Raw genomic sequence first — 25,224 nt, 5'->3', positions numbered from 1 at the left:
GCAAAAGACCCCTGTACGCTCTCTTTCGCATGGCCTAGGTTTAATTAGACATAAAGCAGCAACATAAACCTGAGCCATATGCTCACAAAACGAGTAACGCTCTTATTTCTGTACAACTCTGCAATCCGCGTAGCAAACTCGACACAAATTTTAATTCAGCTTCTCTGAATTGTCACTAATTTCTTTATGAAACAAAATGCACCTTTTTTTAAAACAAAACATATTTAAGGGCAACAACTAAAATTAAGGAAAAATTTGGGGTTGGATCATCCACAACAGTTTTGGGTTTCTTTTCCTCCTCTCCTTTCCTTTGTGCAAAAAGGAGAAAGAAATGTCTTTTCTTGCACGCAGATCTCAAGTACAGCATTTTCAAATCCAATCCTTTCACTGAGCCTGAGATCAGCAGGCAGGCAGCAATATTCAGCTCAGCTTTAAGAGTGCAGCAAGTGACCCAGCAGTTGTTGCTAGGCACAGGGACTAATATAGCCAGGCAGACGGGCTGGAGCGGCCTGCATCTCAGTCAAACGTTGCAGGCTCAGCTTAGCACTTCTGCAGGTATCTTACAGCCGTGCCCTGGAACACTAGGACTAGGAAATACTCTACGGAATTGGGTTTTTACATAACACAGAGCAAGATACATAATTTGCATCAAGTAGCAGTTTGGAGTTAAAGGAGTGTCAAAGGCCATTTTTTTTCTCTGCACTTGAATTAATCAGAACTGCTAAGAAATTATTTTGCCACCTCAGAGAGTGCCTAATGCTGACTCACATCACCAGAGCATCTGGAGCCATTGCACTATTCTCAGTTTAAAAAAGCTTCTCTCCATAGGGAGCACAGGAAACATTCAGCAAGCCGCAATCATTTCACCACACACTCAAGCAGGTAGTTCCCAGTTCCCAGAAACGGATTGTCACCTGTCCCTTGGAAGTCCCTCTGGACATCAGTCCTGTACCTGGGTATGGGATGGAGAGAAGTGTGAAATCAGCATATCGTTGAGCTTTGTCCACCTTCTCAGAAGACGTCACACTGCACAGGACAAGAGGAAAACAGCAGACACTTGTAGAGTATGTTTCACAGAGATATCAGCAATCAAAAAGCAACCTGTCACATCTCCCTGCACAATGACTTGACACAGTACTGAGCAGGGGCAGAAGTTACTCGACACATCCAAATAAACAGGTATAGCCCAAAACCACTCAGGTTTTCCTCTGAGAAGAATACCAAGAGAAACATCTCCCTCTGTTCCTATACACAAGCAGAAGGCTCCTTTTCTCTCCCTTTTCTGAAGGGGTGACTGTCACATCACCGTAAGCTTTACAGAGAAAACCTACTCAGACTGCACAAGACAGATAAAAGCATCTCTTTTGCCCATTGATACAACTTGCTCTGGCCTAAAACCTTGGGATTCTCTTTACAGCATCAACTACCTGACCCTGCTGTAGTACTCTTGCAGGGACTGCTCCCAGGACGCTGAGTGCGAGCCCAATAACAATTCATGTTAGGGCTACCTTAGCTGCATTCCAAAACCTGCAGAAAAACAAATGAACCTACACTCACTTCAAGCCAAACTTCACCTTCTTGTTTTCCACCATCAGGTCACAGATGTATCGGACAGACAGGTATCGAAGCAACTTGATGTCGTGCCCTCTGACCTTGTCAAACAACTGGGAATCTGCATTTCTGCATGACAGAACAAAGCCAGATGAGCATAAAAGACTGACTGAGTAGAGTCTGATTCTCTGCACAACACTGCCACAGTTCTCCCCTGAACAGCTTCTAGCCGTAAGCTGCATCGCACAAGCCCTGACTCCACAGGTCAGAGTTGGACTCTGCATGGAATTGATACTGAAAATTTCATGCTTAGGGTCCCTCCCGACATCTCACTCTGTGCTCTAATGAGCACATAAGCTACAGAACAATTCCTCCAGCCTGGAGATGTACTTTTGAATGGAGTAAACACATCTGCGTAAGTCAAACACCTTTTTAAATGGCTCTATATATTCACAGCTCCAGCCCTTCCCTCTGGCAACAGAGTAACAGGCTTCAGTTACACTGGGCTCAGCCAGCCATCAGCATTCAAGATCTCTTTTTTCAAAAGCAAGGAGAGTAAGACTCTAAGCTTGGATGGTGTCAAGCCTGTACTCAAAGCCCAGCATAAGAAAGGGCAGAATTGAGTGGCCAAGACAGTCAGCTTTGGTCCAAATTCCCTCCTCCCTATCCCAGGGATGCATACAAACCTAAGTGCAGAATCTTCCTCTGAAATGTCTTCTGCATCTGCCCAAGCATCATCAGAACCCCCTGCAAGGAAGGCATATCAGAAGTGAAGCTTGTGTAAACCAGCTCAGTCCTCAATCGAACAAAATATGCACGTGCCCAAAAAGGCCATGGCTTGGCACCTTCTTTCCACACATGACTCCTCTCAATAGTTCCCCACACTTCCTTTTCCTGGAAAGCCCATTTTCTAATGTAGCTCACTCTTCCCTTCTCATTGCAAAGTACCTAGGCAGGTCAAACCCATTATTGGGAGCCAGAAGGACACCCCAATAGTGCTACACAGAGCTTTGTTAAGCCAAGCTTCAGCTCCTGCACTACAGACACCGAGTACTCTGCTAAAGAGTTTTCCCTGGAGTCCAGTATATCCCACCATTAGCAGGGTTTGATTCACAATGATTAGCCAAGCAAGTTCTTACCCTCTTTCTCCCATTAATGCCATCCCCGACGTTTGGGAACTGCTAGCCTGAATCCTTTCAGCCTGCCCTACTTGCCTTCCCGTGTCCGTAACTCACTTTTCAGCCTTAAGCTCTTTTGTAACTGCTTCTTATGAGCTATGGCACTCTGTCCTGGTCCTTGGAAATGGACACGAGATTTCAGACTTTGCTCTGTCGTGCAGGGCCTGGTACAAGCAGATCCATGCTAGAGCTCTGCAGCAGCTCTCAGGAAGAGCTTGCTCTTGGGCGTAGGTCACGGTACCAGCACAGACAGCTTTACCAGACAAACAGCAACAAATGGCTCCTGACTCACCTGAGAAGATATAGTTGTAGCCAGTGCGCCCATAGAGCTCTCCCCAGCCAGCCAGCGTTGCTGATCTGCAAATATGCTGGAGGAAGATATTGTTATTAACCTCACATGCTCCAGCAGCCTTTCCCTTATCAGGTCTCTGTCCTGTTCGCTGTTATGCTACACAGCCACGGCTAGTGCCTACAGCTACTGTCTCTCAGCTGTGCCCCTGCAACCCTGGTCCAGATTGAGTTCTCCAAACACACCAAAGTCCAAAGTGCCTTTATCTGTAGCTAGGTTTTAAAACACATTTTCCTCTCCGGTTCTCCAATTCACTAATACAGCCAATTCCTGGCAAGTTAGCAACGTCCATGTTCTGTTAATACCCTGCTTGACCCTTATTTCCACATTCCTATGGATAAAATTGTGGACAGTCACAGTATGACTCCAGGCAGTTTGCACCTGCAGAAAAAGTCAGCAGGTTCAGCCTACGATGGCTTCAGTCAAGCTCCATTAAAATTGTCACAGGTATGATTTTGCTATTCCTTCAGCATTTCTAAATTGAACTAAGAAAACTGAATTAAGCTACTGAAACTCCAAATGAGACCACTGCAATACAGTTTAAGTAATCCACATAAAAATGAATCTAATTTTACTTACTTATAGATCTCCTTGCAGAAAAGCCTACGCATTCATAGGCCCATTTATGCAGCTTTGCCTCCCCAGGGAAAGAGACAAGGGGAACTTTAGAGAGAAAAGTTATTCAAGAGGAGGCTCACTGCTGGGAAGAGGAAGGAACAGAAAGTGACAACAGCTGTCTTTCCCCTCTCAAAGACCAAATAACTTTGGTCCTTCTGAAGAGACACACATATGGAGAAAACATAACCTCCTGGGTGCAACGCTCATGGCATTGAGGGGTAAAACACCTCAAAGACCCCGCAGATGATTTAGGCAGCCTAGACAGCAAAGGCTATCTCCTACTATCAGCTGCCTGCTTGTACGTAAGAATAGATTATTATTGCATTCAGAAAGGTGACAACCGACTGAAGATGTGGCTGCAGACGGTAGACAGGTAGTTTTCTAAGTTATGAGAGGTAACCCAAGAAGCTTTTACCTTTCCCTTGTACAGAATGACTGGGCAAACAAATCGTCCTCTACACCTTGCCATCTTACTTCGGTTGATAAGGTCCTGCAGTTTGCCAACCTGCACAGGGCTCTCAAACCTAGTGGACAGAGATTCGGTTCAGTACATAGAGCATCTTCTCATACATCTTTCAGTGAAGCTGCTGCAGACACCCTGGGCTGTAATCCCCACCCCTTTGCCCAGAAGCCAGCTCTGAAGTTAGCGAGAAGACACTTCTTGAAGAACTGCTTCTGCTGCTACACAACAGGATGCTTTTCTGTCTCTTCCTCTTTATTTTGAAAAATCAGCTGCACAGCGCCTGACAGTGAGCATGTGGCAATACAAGTACCAACAGAAAGCTCTGCTAGAGAGTAACACACAGACTAACATGAAGGACTACTAGAGTAAGCCAGTGTCTACAAAAATACACATTCTGCTCTCCTCCCCACCACCTTCCCATTAAAAATCTCAGCACCGCCATCAGAGTGGATTGACTATCAGAGCGATATTTTAGCAAGCAAGAATAAATAAAATACGAGGATCAAAGCCTGAACGCTCAATGAGCCTTAGTTCAGGTCACTTGAGCATGCGTATTTCTCGGTAATTAGACAACTGCCCGTAAATCAGTGGGTTGAGCAGGGCTGCTCAATTAATGGCAGCTGCACCTACATAACTCAATTTTGTTTGGTTTTCTGGTTAAAGCTAAACCAGAAACATGTTCTAAGTTGGAGATATTTTGAAAACAAGTTAACATCACTGTAATTTGTCCAATGCCAGTCTACAGTTTGATGCAAACTTACTTCTGAACTACACAGACCTTTGGAGGCACAGCCAACACAGGGAAGAACAAGAGTTTCCACACGGAATTAGAAAAGTGAGTGACATAATAGAAACCATACGAAGTCTGGCAATACAGAACTGCGTGGCCATGCACTTAGAGATGACTAACAAGAATTTCCAGTTAGCCCTTTCCAGCTCTGGAGCTCAGTAGAGCAGTCTAGATGAGCTGGTTGATCTCTGGATGCCTGTGTGTTATCAACATGGCAAGTCTGAAAAAAGGGGAAAAATACGATAATGGGAAACTCTCCAGTGGGATGGAGAAGCACTAGCTGTGCAGAGCCCAAAATCTCAGCTGATATAAGGCGTCTGATTCTATCCACGCCTGAACAGGCACAGCAAGATGGTCAGGATGGCCAGGGGACAGTCCATGCTGCAAGAGAAACCACCATGGACTAAGTAGCAGAGGAGATGAAGGCAGGACGCAACAATACATCCATCCAGGTGAAGGAGAGAACTTAGAACAGAGAGGGAGAAGAATACAAAGGCAAAGGACAATGCTGGCCCAAGAACAAATTAATACCTTTATGATGGAAGTTACAGGAAAGTTGCTAAGCTTCAGAATCAGTGAGAGTGTGGGGCAGCCTACCTGCAGCTGCAGTTCTGGGAGGGATTAAAAAAATTAATCTATTATTAACATGAAAATTGATCTGTTTATGGAAAAGATTATCTAAAGCGGTGCCACTGGAAGCAGGGAAACAGCAAACAAGACCTTCAAATCCTACACTGCCTTTTTAAAAAAAATTCATTCTCAGAGTTCATGGCAGAGGCTGAGATTTTTCACCTTTCCCTACATATAGATCTATTTTGGCTGTCCAGTTCATTAGGGCTTTGACACATACCGAAATTAAAATAAGAATCCAAGCCAATCTTTAAATGTTGTGGACATGAGGGATGTTAAGTGCAAAGGCAGGAAAATGCTAAAACAATGTACTTTACATGGGAGTAGGTGAGGTTGCGCGCAGGCAAGAGATGCACACACCTGATCAACACAACTCAAACTCCGCTCATTGCAGTCACTGTAAACAGCCAAGAGCTCCACTCCACAATCTGCTTCCCTCCTCGGAGAGCATGTGAATAACACGCGCTGCAGGAATGGCCTGTGAGTCGTCTGAGATAATTTGTGGATAATTCCCTACACTAAACTGTCCTGAAACAGAGATTATTTGGTCATGAGGTTATTTTTAAATGAACGCACACAATTAAAAGACACAACCTGCACTCTGCTCCAGCTGTCTTTGTTTCCTTTGAAAAAGCAAATACAGAAAGAAACAAGAACTTTAATGCAGTGTTACCAGAATAGCTCCATGGCACTGCTTTTAAGTCCAGAAAATAGGAATCAGCAAAAATCTAATGCCTGGAAGACTAGAAATTGTAAGAGAAGCATCTCCCCGGGGGGCTGAGACAAGGTTTCACCTCTCAGCACACTAACTGTGCTTCCCCAGAGAGGCACCACAGCACTGGGGAATGAGTCCAAACAGCTTGGCAGGAACTCAGGTCACAGGGCAAGCAGGAAAGCCCACTGTCCCACTGGTGACATGGAAGGATGAGCCCCTCTCCCAAGCTCCTCTGTCTGTTCCCTGGGATGCCTGCACAAGCACTGGAAACCTGCCCTGCTATCCATCATGGCTGTGCTACAAACAAGGCTCTTGGATCTTCTCATCCTAAGAACCGTCGTCAGTAACACTACAGATAAACATGAGCTAGAGATAAACATGGCAAGTTGGACTGAGACTAGTCTAGGGAGGGAAAGGCTGCTCTGGTGAGAAGGTGTAGCGCTCTTACAGGGACAAGTGATTAAACACAGCACAGGCAGGAGTAAAACCTACTGAAAAAGGTTCAGAGAACAGAGTACTTTCCAAAAGCAGTGTGAAAGAACACCATAAAGGGTGCTTGAGACAAGGCAAAGAAAGAAGTGGAAGGAATGACATGTATCTTAACTACTTTTTTGGACTTTCAGGTATTTTTAGTGTGTTTTTTTTTTACCTTCAGTAGTTTGCTGTCCAGAAGATACTGCCGAGCAACCTCACCTCTGTGTTAACCCCCTCAGCCCTCCCCACCAAATTAGCCCCCAAACTCAAAATAATCTTTTTAAATGCAAGGGAAACACTTTCTATAAGACCAAGCAAACGTTTTGGCAACTCTGGGTCGCCATAAAGAACCTGTTTCCATCCCTGCAGCATCTGCCCATTCCTTCTAGGGGGATGTCAGAGTCCTCCGAGTGCAGGGAAGGTGCTCTTGGCTGTCAGAGGTGCTCTACTACTTTCTGTGGCTCCTGGCAAGCAGTACGCGACCAAGCGGCATACAGCTACCTTGGCTGATAGCCAAAGATACACAACAAATTCCTCACACTTCCTCCTGCACCTGCCTAGATTTCAGAAAACTGTTAGCAAAGTTTGATGAAGCAACCTCCTTTCTTCCCCCAGCTGCTCAGCCACAGAACAAACAGAATGAGAAAACCTATCCGTGTTAAAAATACCCATTTTTGCTGGTTCCCCAGAAGCAGCTGTACCAGCAGAATCGATGGGGCAGCACAGAGTTAACAGAAGTGAGAACCGTTTCCCACAAACCTTGGTATTCTCAGAGGTGTGAAGCACCCTGCCCACTTCAAGGAGATCTTAACAGCTGATTAAGAACATTAGAAAGATGAAAGGCAGCCAAAACCACTCCTCCTAGAGGGAGTGTCCCATTCACAGGAAGAGGTTCTTGTGTTCTGCAACGCAAGAAGTGCAACAGCTTCTATTTCATAATTATTCCACAGAGTACAATGATGAAACTAAAAATTAGGTTTGTCTACAAATCACTTGGCAGCTTTTAGAGATCATCACCCAGAATTTAGGAGAAGAGGGACAAGGAAGAGCACTCTTTCTGTGACTCTCAGGGACAGCAAATCAAGACTTGGAAAGAACCACTATTTAAAAAGTTAATTGTCACTGCTGGATTGCAAAAGTCTCAGAAAAAAAGAGGGCACTGAGTGCACATATACTTGTTTTGAATACTCGTCAGAAAAAGTAAGCACCCTTTCCTCTTGCAAGAACAGAAAAAGCAGAAGCACTCGGTTTCTCTTCCCTAAAGATGCTCCTAGCTAGATTTACAGCTTCAGACTTCAGATTCCCCCTTTTTTGCAGCAAGGGGTTTAATCTTTTCTGATCTATTCTAACCATTAAGCAGAAACTCTCCTGCCTGGCAATCAGCTGGGGTGGTTTTCCAAAGACCCCCTCCTACAGCACCTGGCCCACCTGCCAGCACAGCAGCCGACAGCTTGCCTTCCTCAGGCAAAGCAGCTGGATGCAAGGGGAATTCAGACCATAGTCCTTTGGAATGTATTCCTCTTGGCAGAGACACAGTTTAGACTGCAGAATTACATTATGTTTTGTTGGAAGAGACAACAAAAACTGAGAAGCTGTCACTAGAGCTGCAGGGAGCAGCCAATGCTCAGCTAAGAGGTGAGACAAACACAATTCTGAGCTTGCGGGGCCAAAGTCCAGAAATGCGTTTGCTTAGACTTGCACTAAACCACAAGCATTTCTCATTAACTCCTAAACCTCAGCACCCATTGACCCACGAACCACAGTGAGAGCAGACTCTGTCAAGCTTGTCTTGCCCATCCAGCCCCTATCAGGCCCCCCATCACCCGAGACTCTTTCCAGACTAAAATTCCTCTGAGCAAGGCTTTCCAGCAAGGCTCCGGGCACCTCACCCAGACAGAGCGAGCATCACCACCGCGAGCTCTCCGAGCCTGCGGGGGAGCTGCAGCCCAGCGATCCTAAGGTCCCAGCACTGTGCTTGGGTTTACTGGCTGACAACGGGCAGGGAGCGGTCGCTTCCTTCGCAGCCCTCACGCCCCGGGAGACTCGGGGAGCAGGCGCAGCCCCGGCCGGCAGCGAGGGGCCCCGGCAGCGGCGTGCCCGGCGGCTGACACCGCCCGCTATAATTAGCCGCACAACAGCCTGGCGGGGCTTCCCCCGGGGCAAAAGGCGAACGCGCCTCCGCCGCTGTCAGCGGGACGGGGACTGGGGGGCACCGGGAGCCTTACGGGTCGCGGCCAGCGTCGCGCTCCAGGAGAACGATGTGCCGGGGGTAGTGGGCGCAGACCTCGCCATGCACGTTGGGGATCACGCTGTACCGGTAGTCGCGGCCGAAGAGCTCCAGGCACCGCCGCTCGATCCGCTCCACCTGCGCACAAACACCGGTCAGCGCCCTTCCCGTCACGCCGCCGGTTCCCGGTCCCAGTCCCCCCTCACCTTAGCGGCGGCGGTGCCGCCGCCGTCCTTGGCTCGATACTGAGCACGGGAGAACTCCAGCAGCAGCTCGGCCAGGGCGCGGTCCCCGGAGCCCGCCGGGGGGCAGCCGCGGGCCGCCGCCATCCCCACGCCGCTCCGCCGGCCCCTGGCGCGCCCCTGCCCCGCCCCTTCCGGCCTCTCGGCCAATCACCGCCCCGCAAACCCCGCCCCTTCCGCCCGAGCGCCGCGCCCCTTCTAACCTTGCCCCGTGACGTCATCAGAGGGTGACGCATTCGTCAGCTCGCTGCGCCCGGTGGCGACCGAGCGCTCGGGGGCCCCGAGTCCCCAGCACCGTTCGCATCACCTGGCTGGTGGCATGGAGCGAGGCCTGGCGCAAGGGCTGGGCGCGGGCAGGGGGTGGTGGGCTGCGCGCCCCAGTACCGGAGCTGCAGCGAAAGGGGGGCGCTGAGGCTGTGCATAATCCACGTTTAGACCCGCGCAGGCTGAAGCGGCCCTTAGGGCAGGCTGCTTTACCCGGTACCGGAGCTGCAGTGAGCCAGGGAATGCCGAGGCTGTGAATAAACCACGTTTAGAGCCGGGGAGAGAGTAGTCTGACCGCGGCGCTGCGTGCCCGGGGCCCTGGTCTTTAGAAAGAATCCTCAAGGGGGTGTTAATTGATGCAGCCCCTCCCGGGGGTGCCCGCACACACGAAGCCGGTAAGAGGGGCGGTAGCACAGGCTTCGCGCTGCGGCCCGATGCGGGGGGAGTGGGGCTAGTGCCACTCTGCTGTGCAGACAAGCCCGCTCGCACCGGGGCTGGCGGGCACGGCCCTGACATCGCAGAGGCGCAGGGCAGGCAGCTCCTTTGCTTTTACAGGGGAATACAGAGGGGTTTTCATCTGCTTATCCCTGATTGAGAACTCCATGGAACTTGTAGGTGTTCAAAGCTAGGTTGGAGGGTGTCAGAGCCCCCTGATCCAGTGGAAGGTGTCCCTGACCGTGGCAGGGGATGGTACTGGATAAGCTTTGAGGTCCCTTCCAACCCAAACCATTCCATGATTCAGTGATGAGGCCCCTGGAGCAGCTCCCGAGCGCGGAGCTCAGCAGCTGAGGCATCTTTACCGCCTTGAGAAGAAAACGCCCGAGACGGCCCGGTCTCCGCTGGTGTTTTGGGGCCAGCGGGAGGCTGCCGGGGCAGAGTTTGCGGGGCACCCACAGCGCCGGCAGCAAACCCTGCCGAGCCGAGAGCGTTCCGGACGGAGCCGAACTGAGCCGAGCGCGTCCAGACGGGGCCGAACGCTGCCAAGCGCGTTCCGAACGGAGCCGAGCGCGTCCGGATGGAGCCGAAACCAGCCGATGCCCGGCGGGCGGGGCCGAGGCGGGGCGGTCCCCGCGGGGCGGTCTCGGCTCGGCTCCGCAGCGGCGGGAGGGGATTGAGGAGGGGGGGGGGAGGGAAGGAGGTGAAGGGGGGGCGCGTGCCCGCGCGGCGGGGGCGCGCGCGGGGCGCAGAGGCGGCAGCCAAGATGGCGGCGCGGGTGGCGCAGGGGCCGGCGGCCCGCGGGCGCGCCTAGGCCGCGGGGTACCCCCCTCCCTACCCCCTCCCCGCCCCGCCGCCCCCCTTTTCCTCCTCCTCCGGCCGCCAGGATGCTGCCCTCGCAGGAAGCCTCCAAGCTGTACCATGACAACTACGTGCGGAACTCGCGCGCCATCGGCGTTCTCTGGGCCATCTTCACCATCTGCTTCGCCATCATCAACGTGGTGGTCTTCATCCAGCCCTACTGGGTGGGCGACAGCGTCAACACGCCCAAGCCGGGGTACTTCGGGCTGTTCCACTACTGCGTGGGCAGCGGGCAGGCGGGCCGGGAGCTCTCGTGCCGCGGCTCCTTCACCGACTTCAGCACCATCCCCTCGGGCGCCTTCCAGGCGGCGGCCTTCTTCGTGCTGCTGTCCATGGTGCTGACGCTCGGCTGCATCACCTGCTTCGCGCTCTTCTTCTTCTGCAACACCGCCACCGTCTACAAGATCTGCGCCTGGATGCAACTGCTGGCAGGTACCCACCGGCACCCACCGGTACCCATTGACACCCGCAGGCACCCATCAGCATCCACTAGTACCTATTAGTATCCACTGGTACCCACCAGTACCCATCAGCACCCTCTGGTACCCACCGGTACCCACTGATACCTGCCAGCACCCATCAGAACCCTCTGGTACCCACTGGTACTCACTGATACCCACCAGCACCCTCTGATACCCACCAGCACACACTGGTGCCCACTGGCACCCTGGGGCAGGGAACAAGGGGTTTGCCGGGGCAGCAGCACTGAATGCAGGTGGCTGAGTGCCCAAGGGGCGCCTGGCCACAGGGTTGTTCAAGAAAACTGGTCTGGGTCCAGGCACTGCAGGGCCATGGTTTCAGGAATCATCCCTAGGGCTTCCTGAGACATCCAGGCCAGGCACTAGGAGTGACAGAGCACCAGGAACAAGTGCCAGCTCTGGGCACTGGCACCTAGGGCTCTCTAGGCAGAGATTGGCCATAGGGAACACCAGGGTGGCTCAAGGAAGCTGGGTTGGGCACAGGCACTGCAGGGCTATGGGGCGTCCGAGTCAAGAACTGACCCCAAGACACTCCAGGGCTTCCTGGGGTGCCCAGGCAGGGCACTGACACTGACAGAATATCAGGAATGGGCTCCAGCTTATGGTACTGGGCACAAGGGCTCCCCCAGCACTGGTATCAGGGCTCCTGGCCATAGGCAACACCCGGGTCAAGCCAGGAAGGTGAGCTGGGTACAAGCCCTATGGATCCATAGGACATCCCAGCAGGAGCTGGTCCCAGAATTTCCTGGGACACCCAGGCCAGGCACTAGCACCAGAAACAGGCACCAGCTCTGGGCACTGGCACCTGGGGTTTCTGACCCCAGGAAAGCACAGAGCTGCCTGGGCCATGGCAGGAAAGCTGGATCAGGGACCCACCTCAGGGGACCCCAGAACAGGCACCAGCCTCGGAACACCCTGAGCCAGGGACTGGCCTTGGAGCACCCCGGTCAGGGACCACCTTTGGAACACCTTGTAAAGAGAACTGCCCACAGAGTCAGGGAGCAGCCCCAGGGATGCCCTAGGACACCTTGAACCTGGCATCAGCCTACTGGGGACACAGACATCCCGGGGCATCCCACATCAAAGAGTAGTTTCCCTGTCTACCCAGCTCCAAGGGCATCCCTGTGCCTGACCAGCCTGCAAGGAACACCACTTTAGGGTGGTGTTTAGGCTAGTCCCCAGCTACTGAAGGTGCCTCACCACTGGCAGGAGCCCATGCAGGGACCTCCCAGCCCTGTGAGAGGACCTTTCCACAGGCAGCTTCAGCTCTCTTGTAACGAGATGTTGTGCCCAGGCCCCTTCTCTCCCTCCAGCATCATGAAAGGGCTGTGAGGACAGCCCTTCCCCAGCTCTCTGCATAAAGAGGCCCCAAATACAGTGCTTCCCACAGAGAGACACCATGCATTTATCTGCATTTCTCCTCAGAAGTTACCAAAGTCCATTCCCCTCAAAGAGGCCCTGTTTATGGGTTCTCCTTTGCTTCCTCCACAAAAGAAACTCCGCTGCAGATGAAACTCAATACTCTCATAGACTCCTTAAAGGGACACTATGCAGTAACCCAAACTTTCCCCTGAAAGGGGACCTGATGCCTTTGGTGGTGAGGATCCCAAGTATCCGCTTGTGTGCAGACTTCCAAATTGTCCTCACAGAGGCTCTGTTCTTTCAGAAGAAAGACCCCAAAAAAGAGGTGCTGAGCTTCCCCCGGTAGCAGGACCCTTCACTTCCTTCCCTTTCCAGTTTTACCGTATGTGGAAAGATGTTGCATTCACCCCCACTGCACAGAAAGCGTGAATAGGTGCAGAGCTTCCACCAGAAGAACCTAGAGCCCCTCATATTCCTAATGAAAGGACCCCAGTCTGCCTTGGGAGAAGGGCCTCCCCCATGCTAGGGGCTTGCAGCTCACCTGGTTCTCTCCCTTGCAAATGGCTCGGGCTGGAAAGTCTGACCTCTCCTCACCCAGATCAGGACCACAGCCAGACCTGGTGCTGCCTTGGCTTATCGGGAAATTCCTTCATCTTTAATTTTCCCTGCCCCGAAGATTTACCGGTTTAAGGCAAGCTCAGAGCCCAAATCCTACCGATTGTCAGCAGCTTAATCAAGTGGCTTGCAGCGCCTGGCCAGTGCTGCTGCTGCACAGGGAGCTGCGGGGCGGAGAGCACTGCATCAAAGGCAGCGCTGGGCTTCCTCAGTGGTGGCTCCTGTCCTGGCTGGCTCAGGGCTGGGGCGGCCAGAGCAGCACTCTGTGGCTGTCCCCTCTTGGTGCCCCTCACCCTGCCCTGGGAATTGTCCCTGCTTAACTTTCCACCTCGCGGCTACGCTTGTGTTGCTCACAACTGTGCTTGTGAGAACCAGAGTGCATGGCTTGTTGGGGCCATGGACCGGCTCTCCTGGCTCCAGCCAGCCCAGGCTTGGCTCAGAGCTCTCCCAAAGCAGTGTGGCTCTGTGGCTTTTCTGTGCTGGGGAAAGTCCAAAGTGGCATTTGCAGAGACTGGCCATCCACTCCGCCCTGAGATGATGCAGCACGAGAGAGCTTCTGCCCTGCTGGAGAGGCTGGTGTCACCCTAGTGAGGGTCAGGATTCAGAGGTGGTGGGGCTGTGTGTCCCAGCAAGAGGGAGACTCTTCTGGGGAAGCCTGGACAGGGCTGGATTTCCCTGGGTGTGTCAGAAGCTGCCACAAGTGGATGTCTTACCTTGTGCATGAAGAAGGAGCTGCCGTGACCCATGGAGAGGACAACATTGGCCAAATCCCACAGGCAGAGCAAGGATGTGGCTCAGTGCAGGCTCTGGCACAGCTCGATGGCAAACTTTAGAGATTCACCTACCTGAAAGGTCAGAGGGTTGTGCAAGAGCAGAGGGACGGAGAAGGGAAAGGCATTACTCCTGCCTCTGTAAGGCTTAGGTGAGGAGGACTTGCACCGCTATGGCAGAAGCAACAGTTTTCATGGTCTCACTGGTGGAAACCAGGTAAACAAGGTGAAAGGCAGAGAGATGGGACAGATGTGGGTCAACCCTGTCCCTATGGGATGACCGGTGCAGAATACAGGGCTGCTGAGTGAGGGCACAAACAGACTCTTCAGAGGAGAAAAATCAAGAGCAGGAAGGTGGGGGAGGAGGGGGATCAGGAATTCAGTATCTCTTTCTGAGGAAAAAAAAAGTTTAAATCATCAATGTCTAATTAGTGGACAGCAATCAAGGAAGGGTTTAATTAGAGCTTCACAGAAAGCCTCAGCTCAAAAGCCACTGCCCCCCTAGGAGGAAACTGGATCTAATTAAGAGGAAAGACTCTGCTTTATCACAAATAGAAGCATAGCCATCTGCCCTCTTCAAAATCCCAGTAACGCAAAACTGGAGATTTTGCTAAATCCTTCTGTTACAAAACCAGAAATGGGTCTTTAACATGAGCATGTCAACAACTGGATGACTGACAGCACCCTGATGCCATCCCAGTCCTCAAAATCAGCAGAGGAGCTCTGTCAGAAAGTCCCACGGGATGTTGCTTACTTGAAGAGAAATGGGCTGTGTGGGTGATCCCTGTTGTCCGTGCTCTGTTGAGGGCAGGAGCGAGATGAAGGCAGCTGGGCTGATTTTGTGGCTGCCTCTGCTCCAGCAGCCATGTAGCAGTCATCTGCTGGAGACAGAGCACAGGAATACATCACCACCACCACACACTGAGAAGGCTTCCCAGGAGCCTGAGCATTTCCTCTGATTCCCTAATCCTCTGCTGTAATGCAAGATATGGTCACCTTGTGAGTTAACTCCAAGCTTTGAAGAGACTTGTCCCAGTATCTGGCACTAATGCTTGAGCAAGGGACCTCGGCCACCTCGAGTGGCACAGCACCCATGTGCTTCTTGTGAGGACGGTCACTCCAAACAGGTCAGGGGCTCTGGTTTTGTGTGGGCTTTGGTTTTGTACTTACAGTCTACGAAAGAGGCAGCTGGCTGAGCACACAGTCTGTCTTGCATGGAGTTCGAAGGTACTCTCCTGCGCTCCAGGTCCAGCAGTTGGTGTGGTGAGACCTTCCAGCTCCCTCAGGCCGGGCACAGGCGTGATGCACGGGGTGCTTTTCCACTCAGGGCCATGTCATTGGCCACAGGGCTGGGCTTTGTCTTTACCAGTGGCACATTGGGGTTAATTTTGCCCTGTCCAGCCATCATGCCCTGTGGAAAATGTGACATATCCATCTTTTCTCCTTTGAGAGGCCCCCTTCAGTGTTCCACTCACCTCTAGGATGAGTGCTTCCCTCCCACTGTCTTGTGAACTGGCAGCAGAGGCAGAGGCTTGTCAGTGGCTTCATCTTCTGCACCTGAGCTGCGTTTGCCACCATCTGAGTTGGGACAGCACAGCTGCATGGCATCGTTTTGGCATATCCAAGGAAAAGAGTGGTCAGGAAGCCCTTTTCCCACTGCCAGGTCGAGTGATGCAGTGATTCTGCTGAGCAATGTCACAGTGGGCTTGTCTTCCTGACTGGGACTTGCTGCAGAGCCAGCTCCTCTCAGAGAGAGTTTGAGGTTTCAAAAAGATTGTTTTCATGGATATAAAAGTAATTAATTGAAATTCTTATTGATAAAATCAGAGACAGATATCCCAGCCCCAAACCAGCCAGGAGCATAACTGGTACAGCTGCTGGGAATGAGCACAAAGTAGCCCTTTCTACACGCAAGGGAGAAACAGGTCCAGTGTATGATCTTCCAGGTGAACCTGCCAGCCTTGCAGCAAAAATAAGGCATCACTGCAAAAAAAAAAACCGAACCAACACCTTTGTGTTTGCTGAATTACCAGCTCTGGCCCCCAAAAAGCTTTCCTGAAGATCCCTCCTCTCCTTCCCCTGCCATTCCTGTTGTGCTGCATGGACAGGAGCAGCAACACAGCACAGACTTTGCATCTGTCCCATGCCCTGTGCTCTGCAGCAGGCAGCTCTGGGCTTTGGAAGGCAGCGTAACCCTCCCTGGTAGCTGTTAATGTGCCTGTGGACCCGCAGGGAGAGGCTGAGCCGGGCGTTCAGGAGCTGCTTGTGTCCTGGAGCTTACATCCCTTAACTGTTGTTCCAGATAAAGTAACTGTCAGTTCTGATTCATATAAACTTGTTACTCTATTCTGAATCTCGCTGATTTTTTGGCTCAGAAACAGCCTGGGAAGCAAAATGCCGTAAGGGGAACTCCTGTCTTGTGTAAATGGCCGGTGCTTGCTGTCCTGAGCATGCTGCCTTAAGTTTTCATTTATTTTTGAGGGCTTTCTGTTTTTAGGAAGCGGGAGGGCTGTGTTTGTTCCCTTTCCTTCCAGCGCTGAGCTCTCAGGAGGTTTCCTAGTGAGAAGCAGCCACTGTGGACCCCAAAGGCACCGAGCAGTCCCTGCTCCCCAGGGCTTTGGGGTGCTGTGCAGGGCTAGGGGCACTGTATTAGGGATCCCCAGTGGGGGACTTGTGCCACGTCATCAGCAGCGCAGCAAGTGGCCGTGGCCATATTGGAGGATTTGTCACCTAGAGCTTCTTTCCCTTTGGTACAAGGTGGATATGAGGGGGCTGTGGTCGCTGGAACACTCTTGGCAGAGAAATGTGTCTATGGTGAAGGTGGGAGTGATGTGCATGAGGGTAGGGGCAGCCAGCTCACTGAACCTGAGGCAGGGCAAGCTGCTGCCCGTGGGGCTCAACATCTCTCTGTCCCCAAGCTAGGTTTAACAAGCCCCTTTGGGACCCAGCAGTTGCTAGTTTTCCCCCCGATGTCCTCACTTGTTCCAGTTTTCACTCCCTGGTGTGTCCTTGGGCAGTGTGGTGCTCCAGAGGAGGCCACCTCTCTCAGCTGCAGGGCATGTCCTTAACCGCTTCCACTAAAGGCAGGCAAGAGCAGCCAGTCTTCACTCAAACCTGTTGACTAAACCAGACAAAAGTGATTAAAAAAATCAGATTTGAATCCTGCATAGGACTGCACAGGACTGGGGTGATACTGGGATAATCCTAGTACTTGACAAACACACGAGTTACTCAGGAGGTCCAAATTAGCTAAATGCACCTTCTACCGGGAGGTGTTGTCCTGCCAGGAGGAGCGTCCTCATCATCTCTCTCTGCTTTGCTCCAATGTTGTAGCCTGAGTCATAACATTGAATTCCCTTCAATTAATTTAATGAGGATATCAGGAGCGCATTTCATTTCTAGGGTACCTGACAAGGGAGCACCAAGGAGTGGAAAGCCATGAACCAAACCAAGCGAAACCAAACCAAGAAATGCTGGTTTCCCTGGGGGCAGAGCCCCAGCCCCAGCAGGAACCCACTTGCAGTCCTGCAAACTACAGCCAGTTCATCCTTCTTCCATTAATTCATCAGTTAAATGCCCAGTCTCAAATCTGTCTGTCCAACTGGGAAAACTGGAAGAGGGAGTTGGAGCCCAGGGCTTGGGGATGGCAGCCGGGGGTGACGAAGTGGCCGTCAGTCCTCGGTGTCACCAGCAGTGGGGACTGGCATCACACCCTATCAGAAGATGGAGAATCAGACTGAAATGGATGAGAGTCGGGTTAATCTTTTCCTTTTTAATAATGGCTCCTGTAGGAGTCATCACTTGGTGTTTTTTATGTGGTTGCAAGGTGTAGAAATAGGCTGTTTTAAACAAAACCCAACATTTTCCTGCAGGTCTGCAAGGGACCGCAGTGCGTTTGGAAGCAGGTGCTGGCAGAAGGGTGCTGTGGGCAGAGGGATGGGTGGGCAGAGCCCCGTCCTCGCACCCTGCAGACCTGCCGCACGGGGCACACTGGCAAGGGCAGCACCGAGGCCTTTGACTGCGTGGGGATCACCTCCTTGTTCTTGCTCTGCACTTCAATGTTGCTCCTTACTGCAGGCACAGGAAGGTGTTCCCAGGACATCGGGCAGCCTGGGGACACGCAGCGAAGGGAATTGCTTGTGACAGAGCAGAGGACTCAACTTGCTGCTGGGAACACGTAGGACAGATGGGAAGAGGAGAGTGCGGTGCTGCTCTTGGCTGGGACAGGACCTGCCCTTGGCGGCCGGGCTCCGCTGTGCCCTGCTGCTTCCCGGGGTGCGGCACAGCAGTGAGGGGCTCATGGGAAGAGGCCGTTGCCCTCTGGCAAAGATGCTTGGGTACACGTGTGGCTCAGGAGCGCTCCTTTGCCTTAGTAGTAAACGTGTAGTTTAATTCTCTCTGGCAGACAGAGGCTGTGAGATCTTGCGCAGAGGAAGAAAGAGAGCAGGCAGACGCAGGCCAGAGCCAGCCCCGGTTGTCCTGGCATTGGCCAGCGCTGCCTGTCCCCTGTGGCTGTGTGCTGACAACCTGCTGGATTGATGGCTCACGTGCGGTGTGTTTTTTCCGTACCTTTTTGAGCCGCTCTCTGCTTTCACCTTAAACATGTCTCTCGTGTCCTCCATGAATGCTGCAGCCCTCCAGCACGTTAATCCACTGCCTCCTGCGTCACTGCTCCGTCCTGCCGTGTTTGGGACCTGCTCATGTCCTGGGAAGACCTCAACTGTGCTGCTGTGGTGTTTGCAGAGCAGCGAGCTCTTGGTGAGCTCTTGCTTTACTCAGGCAGACGGATCCACCCCGAGCCTAAATAAATGCTCTGAAATGCACAAGAAATACTGATGTTTGCAGAGTCCAGGGAAAGACCCAGGAACTTGACAGGCTGAGAGGGTTGGGGTGGTTCATCCTGGAGAAGAGAAAGCTCCGAGGAGACCTTATAGTGACCTTCCAGTACTGGAAGGGGACTACAAAAAAGCTGGGGAGGGACTTTTTACAAAGGCTTGTAGTGACAGGACTGGGGGGGGAATGGCTTTGAATTGGAGAGGGACAGATTTAGACTGGACATAAGGAGGAATTTCTTCACAATGAGAGTGGTGAGGCACTGGCCCAGGTTGCCCAGGGAAGCTGTGGCTGCCCCATCCCTGGAGGTGATCAAGGCCAGGTTGGATGGGGCTTTGAGCAACCAGATCTATTGTGAGGTGTCCCTGCCCATGGCAGGGGGGGTGGAATTAGATGATCTTTAAGGTCCCTTCCAAGCAAAACTATTCTATGAATCTAAGTACTGTTCTGCTCCAACGAAGGACTGTCTGAGGGGCAGACGCAAAAGCTGGGAGCCTGCCCAAGCCACTGCTGGTGCAGGTAAAATTGACATCTGAATTTCTTTTTCTCACTTAGATTTACCTTCTCCTGCTGCCCTGCTCTCTTCTGGGCTGAGAGGGGCTGTGGGTGGGGGCTGCTGGCCACCAGGCAGCTGGAGCACTTGCCTTCTCACTGTGCTTTCCTGTGGCCTCACTGTGCTCTTTCCTCCTCCGCACCGATTTCGGCAGAGCCATTACAGCCGTGCCCATTTCCAGGCAGGGTCGCATCAGCCTGACCAGCGCTGTGGGGGCAAAACCACCGCCTCGATGTGGGGATCACCACAAAGCACCTTAGCGCTTTTCACAGCTGCACTGCACCAGGAGCTCAGTGGGATCCTAAAATCCTCTTGGCGTCTCTGCTTTCCCCGGGAGAGTCCCCAGCACAGATCTCCTGCTCCTCTTTGCCTTTAAATCGGGCACTCGTCTGAATTAAGTGGCACCTAGCTCAAAGGTGCCAGGTTAGCAGGCAGGCCAGGTTACTGCTCACCATTTACTGTGCAGCACACAGTGACAATGCTAATGACATGTTTCCTTCTAGAGGGGATTGTTCCAGGTTGGTCTGGTCCCAGAGGACAGGGACTTTCCCCAAATGTAGCCGTGCTTGCCTGGGTTTCCCTGATGCTTGATGTGCTGGGGATGCTGGCTTGCCAGCTCCTCAGACTTGCACCACGCTCTGCAGCCACACAGTGCTGGGGTGCCACCGGGGCTCTGTGTGTTCATAAATCAGCTTGCAGAGCTCACCTGCCTGCAAAGATGCTTTTACCAAGCAGGTTTGCGGTGTGGAGGGAGGCAGCAGGGGCCAGGCAGCAGCTGGTGGGTGGTATTATGTGCTGGTGCGTGCTGCCAAGGGCAACTCGCCTCGGCATCCCTGTCCTTTCCTGGGGGGAGCGGTCGGCGCGGCTCATCAGGATGCAAGTGCTGTGCCAAGTCTCAGCACGATGCCCAGTGCCAGCCCTGCGCTCACTCCCCAACCCTTCTGGGACTTCCTTTCTCTACCAAGAGCAGCTAAAAGCGCACGTCAGCACCCCAAGAACTCATCAGCCAGACCACTGGTTGTCCCATTTGTGCCGGGCAGGGGGTTTGCTGTCCATGCAGTGACAAGGAACAGGGAGGCACTTTGTCACTCCTGTGGGCACAAGCCTCTCAGTTCTTTCCTGACCGGGGACAGAAATACTCACATCACACCCCAGCTTCTCTACAACCTCATTAGTATTTTTAGCTTTCCCAGCTGAAGTGAGGAACTTTTGTACTGACTGTAGTTAGAAAATGCATTGCCTCCTTACCTTGACACAGGTTTCATCTCAGTATTTCCCTTTCCATTCGTCCTGGTGCTTCCTGAAGGCTCCCTGCTTGGCACAGAGCACGCGGGCAGGAGGCACGCTGAGCAAGTGAGCCCCTGGGAGTGGTACTGCAGGGCTCTGAGGTGGTGGGATGTGGGTGCTCCTGCGGATGACACCCCCCTTGGCAGGCAGCATCCCTCCCCGCAGCGCGCTGGTGGCTCCTGCCCACGCACAGGAGGCCTGTGGTGATGAGGAAAGCCCGTGGGGAACCATTGATCCTGTGGCTGGTGGTCAAAGAAACCAAGCCCCTGATGTCCCTGTTTGTGTGTGAGCCAGGTTTGGGGCAGCCACGTGCAAATGCAGTCCCGGAGCAGTGGTGGCTGTCACCTGCCACGCTGCCTGGCTGTCGTGGGGCTCAGGCAGACACAGGCTGCCCTCGTGTGCCGACCAGGGGGCTCCATGCCCCCTCTGATGCTTCTCCCTTCTCTTCCCACTCCTGCAGCGCTCTGCCTGGTTCTGGGCTGCATGATCTTTCCTGATGGCTGGGATGCAGAGACCATACGGGACATGTGCGGGGAGAAGACAGGGAAGTACTCCCTGGGCGACTGCTCCGTGCGCTGGGCTTACATCTTGGCCATCATTGGCATCCTCAATGCCCTCATTCTTTCCTTCCTCGCCTTTGTCCTTGGCAACCGGCAGAATGACCTGCTGCACGAGGAGCTCAAAACAGAGAGCAAAGGTGAGCACCGCACTGCCAGGAGTCCTGGGGCCTCGTGCCACAGCTCTCGGGGTGGGATCTTGGGTGGGAGTAGCCCAGGAGGCCCCTCCAGTAGCCTGCAGCCAGGCAAGGATCCCGTGGGCTTAGCTGCCACCTGCAAAGCAAGGCAGGGTGGGAGGGGGCTGCCAAGCCCCTGCGCTGCCTGACTCCCTCTCTTCTGTTTCCACAGATTTTGTTGGCACTGCGGTAAGTCCTGAGTGTCCCTGCCCCGTCCCCTAGCCCTGACCGTGTTGTGTGTCTGGGGGGTGACTGTGCCGGGTGGCCCCGTGTGGGACAGGGGGGATCCCTGGCTGTTGGGGGGCAGCGGGGAAGGGAAGCAGCAGGGGTAGCAGGGATGGGGACACTCGTGCGCATGGCACGATGGTGGAGCCAGACCTCCCGACGCGCTGTGCTCTCCCCGCAGAGGATATAACGCTGAGCGCTCGCAGCAGGACCCTCTTCCCGCAGCTGGCAGCCTGGGCGCTCCCTCCCCATCCTGCCCTTCGTCTGCTGCCAGCGGCCACGCAGCGTCCCGCGCCGCCCCCCGGGCCCCACCGCCCGCTCCGGGGATGTGCCGGCCGCCTGCCACGTCCACAGCCACCTCCATGTCCACGCCGGCACCGTCATCCCACGCACCCTACCAGCTCCGTACTCCTCACCGCCCGCAGGCTGCCGCTGGGGGAGGATGCCCCAAATCCTCTTCGTTCGAGAACAGCATCCAACTGCGGTTTCCTTTTGAGGAAAAACCAGAGTTTTTAACAGATTTCTACATCCCCAGGACTCCTGACCTGCTGCCTCCCACCCGAACAGGCACCCAGTGATGCCCCACGCCGGCTGCTCTGGGCCGCGGCCCCCTCCCCACACCCATTTTGTACAGCTCCGAGATCCTGTCTCCACGGCCGGGGGACCCGGCGGCCAGGATGGGGCCCAACCTCTACTTTTAAGTGTAAATTCATATTCTCTAAACAGGGTAAAGTGACTTGAGCCCCCTCACCCCTCGAGCCCGGTCCCAGGATGTGGTGTTTCTCAGCACGTGGCTGGGGCCGCAGGCTGCCACTCGCTCCCCCGCAGCGTGGGGTCCGCAGGGGCCTCACTGCCACCGGCCGCTGGGACACCCGACTCGCGCCGCCGCTGAATGTAAGCCCTGGTAAGTGGGAGCAGCCCAACATGCAAACCCCCCTGGGTGGGCGCAGGAGGACTCCCTGCCAGCCCCTTTCCTGAGCCGGCCGTGGGCTGTTGCCAAACGCCTTCCCTCCCCATCCCCATACGGTGCTTTATCTCCACTGGTGACGGCAAGGCTCTCTGCCACGCAGCATGGCCGGGGCACCGCTGTTCCCGGCGTCCTGGCCGTGTATCCTGGCTGCACCTCGCTGGCGCACGGCGACGGCCCGCGGGGAGGGCGGCAGCTCAGCCCGGCAGCCTCCGAGCACGACCCAGCCTCAATAGTGCATATACGGTGCCCGGCACTGAAACCCTCAGCGCCCTCCCTGGCACGGGCGGCGTGGCCCGGCTGCGGCTCTGCTGGCCAGACCGGCACGTGTGGGCTTCCTCGGGCCTGGCTGTGGGGCGCTCAGGTCGCCACAGCCCTCGCAATGCAATAAAGTCCTCAGCACTGGCCACGTCTCAGTGCGAGTAGCCGGGGGCTGTTTGCAGGGCCCCCAGCGGAACGATGGGATGGGGGCTCACGGGGATCCTGGCAGGGCTGGACCCGGGCGCTGGATGAGGCCGAGCTGAGCACAGGGAGCAGAGCAGGACCCAGGATGGGCAGCCCAGGGTAGAGGAGCTGCTGCCCACCCGCAGGCATCGGGGCACGGCATGGGAAGCCGCTAGGAGACGGCAATGAAGGGCTCTGCGGGAACCACCACCCAGCCTGGCGAGCCGGGGTGCCCGGGGCTAGCGGGAGCCGGTAAGTCATGCCCTGAGACCCCGTGGGGCGGTGGTGAGGGATGGAGCTGTGCCAGAACACCGGCTGGGAGCCAAAGTCACCTGGGACGGCGGTGGGTGCTGGGGTTCTTCTGCCAACGGCCTCTGCCAGCCACAAGCCTGGCGGTGCCTCAATCCCTCTGGCAGCGCCCGCGTCCCTGGAGCAGGGCTGGCAGGAGCTCCCGGCGCCCAGCCCTGGCAGCACCCGGGGCTTGCCACCTTGGGAGTGCTGTTGCCGGCTGAATTGAAAAAAAAAAACGAAGAAAAAATCAGTGGAGAAAGGAATACAGTAGCTGTAATATATCTGTATTTTAGTACAAAGTTTGATACAGTGTTTCACAAAACCTTATTGAAAAATATAATTCAAACCAGATGATTTCGGAGCCCTGTGGTGTGGGGGGACTGGGACGGGCTCCTCTGAGCACTGATGATGAAGATGAGGGGTGTTGCAAGGAGGGTGAAGGACTCTGCATGGGCACCAGCCCGCACATGGCCATGCAGGGTGGGGAGAGTGGGAAGGGAGAGTGGGGAGCCTGCCCTGCGTCCCGGGGCGCTGAGCTTCCACCAGCACAGGGGGGCACAGGCTGAGTCCCCAGGGAAATGGCCTGTCCCACCCTGGGGCGAGACAGGAGGTGGGGTGGGGGTCCCATCCATCCCTAGGAGCATTTCAGCCCTCCCCTTCTGCCCACCCACGGCCTCCCTGGGGCTCCCATGGAAGGCTTGTCAGCTCACGGGCTCTCTCAGGCCGCTGGGAGCCTCCTGAAATTCAGCAGATTCCTGTGTCTGGATGAAAAAAGAACTCCCAAGGCTCATTAGTCCATGGCGCACTCTGGTAAAGAAGAGAGGGCAGCGCTTTCCTGGCTGTGTGAGCACAGGGGCAGCCTGGGGACCTGTCCTGTATTTGGAGAGCTCTGGCCTCCCTGGTGCCTGTCACGCTCCGGGCCCAGGGCAGCCCTTGCAGGCACCCGGCTTGGTCAGCCTTTGGGAGAGAAGGGGAGGATTTGTTGCTGCCCGCAGCTGCTCTGGGGGAAGGCATAAAGGGGATGGATCCATACTCTTCTGCAGGACACACTGGGACAGGACGAGCCACACCAGACGCAGTTCCACAAGGTGTTGGGGGGAACATTTTCACAGAGGGAGGCAGAATACCGGAGGCACTGGGCTCCTCCCTACGCCAGCTTTTGAGGATCAGCATGTGGAAGCACAGCTGGGAGCCCCCACTCCAGGTGCAGCCCATTGCAGGCTTCCTAAGAAGGCAAGACGTGTTAACACTACAAAGCCCTTGGTGCCAGCACACCAGAAACTAGGCTTTGAAGCAGGTGTAGTAGTGCAGGGGACACCCTCCACCCCATCTTCCCCTGAAACAAGCTTGAGCGAGGATAAGAGCAGCAGTACAGGCACAATCTGACAACCTCAGCCAGGACGCTCAAGAAATATCCATTTCCTCTGGAGTACTGGCTCCTGGAGCAGTCTCTGGCTTCAACCAAAATGCTGGCAAGAAAGAGGTCTGCAGAGCTCCTGCAAGGTGGCATCTACCCTGCAAGGATAAGGGAAAAACAAACCAACATGCAACTCCACCCCACCCCAGGACCTGGGCACCAGCGCTGAACATGTTCAGGAAATAGAAAAATACTTTAAAAAATATTGGTTTTCAAGTTAAGTATTTTTATTATCAAAATTATTACATCTCTTGTGAAAGTTCAAATGTTACAGCATGGTGTAAAAACTCCACTAGAGTAAGAAGCTACAGCCCCCACCTTTCCAAGAGCTTTCCAGGGTCCCTCCCTCCTGCCCCCCTGCTACGCCCAAAGGTGCCAGAGCCTCTGGACAGGCCCCCCTGGCCTCCTCCTGCCGCCCGGCAGGGCAGAGCCTGCCTGCCCCATGCTGTTC

The 25,224-nt window shown here is 54.1% G+C and overlaps 2 protein-coding genes across 3 annotated transcripts in view; one reads left to right on the top strand and one right to left on the bottom strand.

Moving 5' to 3' along the window:
- MTMR14 (myotubularin related protein 14) overlaps window positions 1-9,365 on the bottom strand; it is a 32,766-nt gene extending 23,401 nt beyond the window's left edge. For both annotated transcript variants that reach the window (XM_054076749.1, XM_054076750.1), the window contains exons 1-7: window positions 9,202-9,365; window positions 8,994-9,133; window positions 4,112-4,220; window positions 3,022-3,097; window positions 2,238-2,298; window positions 1,558-1,680; window positions 953-1,026 (exon numbers count right to left, since the gene is read on the bottom strand). In XM_054076749.1, the coding sequence (XP_053932724.1) occupies window positions 953-1,026; window positions 1,558-1,680; window positions 2,238-2,298; window positions 3,022-3,097; window positions 4,112-4,220; window positions 8,994-9,133; window positions 9,202-9,324 (706 nt within the window). In that variant the 5' untranslated portion in view covers window positions 9,325-9,365. The remainder of the gene's footprint in view (window positions 1-952; window positions 1,027-1,557; window positions 1,681-2,237; window positions 2,299-3,021; window positions 3,098-4,111; window positions 4,221-8,993; window positions 9,134-9,201) is intronic.
- A 1,361-nt stretch (window positions 9,366-10,726) lies between these two features.
- Window positions 10,727-23,700, top strand: LHFPL4 (LHFPL tetraspan subfamily member 4). The gene is made up of 4 exons (XM_054077018.1): window positions 10,727-11,229; window positions 21,157-21,393; window positions 21,602-21,618; window positions 21,836-23,700. The coding sequence occupies exons 1-4, from the start codon at window positions 10,824-10,826 to the stop codon at window positions 21,842-21,844; spliced, it is 669 nt and encodes a 222-aa protein (XP_053932993.1). The 5' UTR covers window positions 10,727-10,823; the 3' UTR covers window positions 21,845-23,700.
- The last annotated feature ends 1,524 nt before the right edge of the window (window positions 23,701-25,224 follow it).

This window comes from Cuculus canorus, chromosome 11, assembly GCF_017976375.1.
Source record: "Cuculus canorus isolate bCucCan1 chromosome 11, bCucCan1.pri, whole genome shotgun sequence".
NCBI lineage: Eukaryota > Metazoa > Chordata > Aves > Cuculiformes > Cuculidae > Cuculus > Cuculus canorus.
The sequence above is the reverse complement of the archived record's forward strand: the minus strand, read 5'-3'. Positions and strand labels throughout refer to the sequence as shown.

Coding starts and splice junctions, on each gene's coding strand:
- LHFPL4 (XM_054077018.1), top strand. CDS start 10,824: ATGCTGCCCTCGCAGGAAGCCTCCAAGCTGTACCATGACAACTACGTG. Junction 11,230..21,156: donor CTGGATGCAACTGCTGGCAG/GTACCCACCGGC, acceptor CCACTCCTGCAG/CGCTCTGCCTGGTTCTGGGC.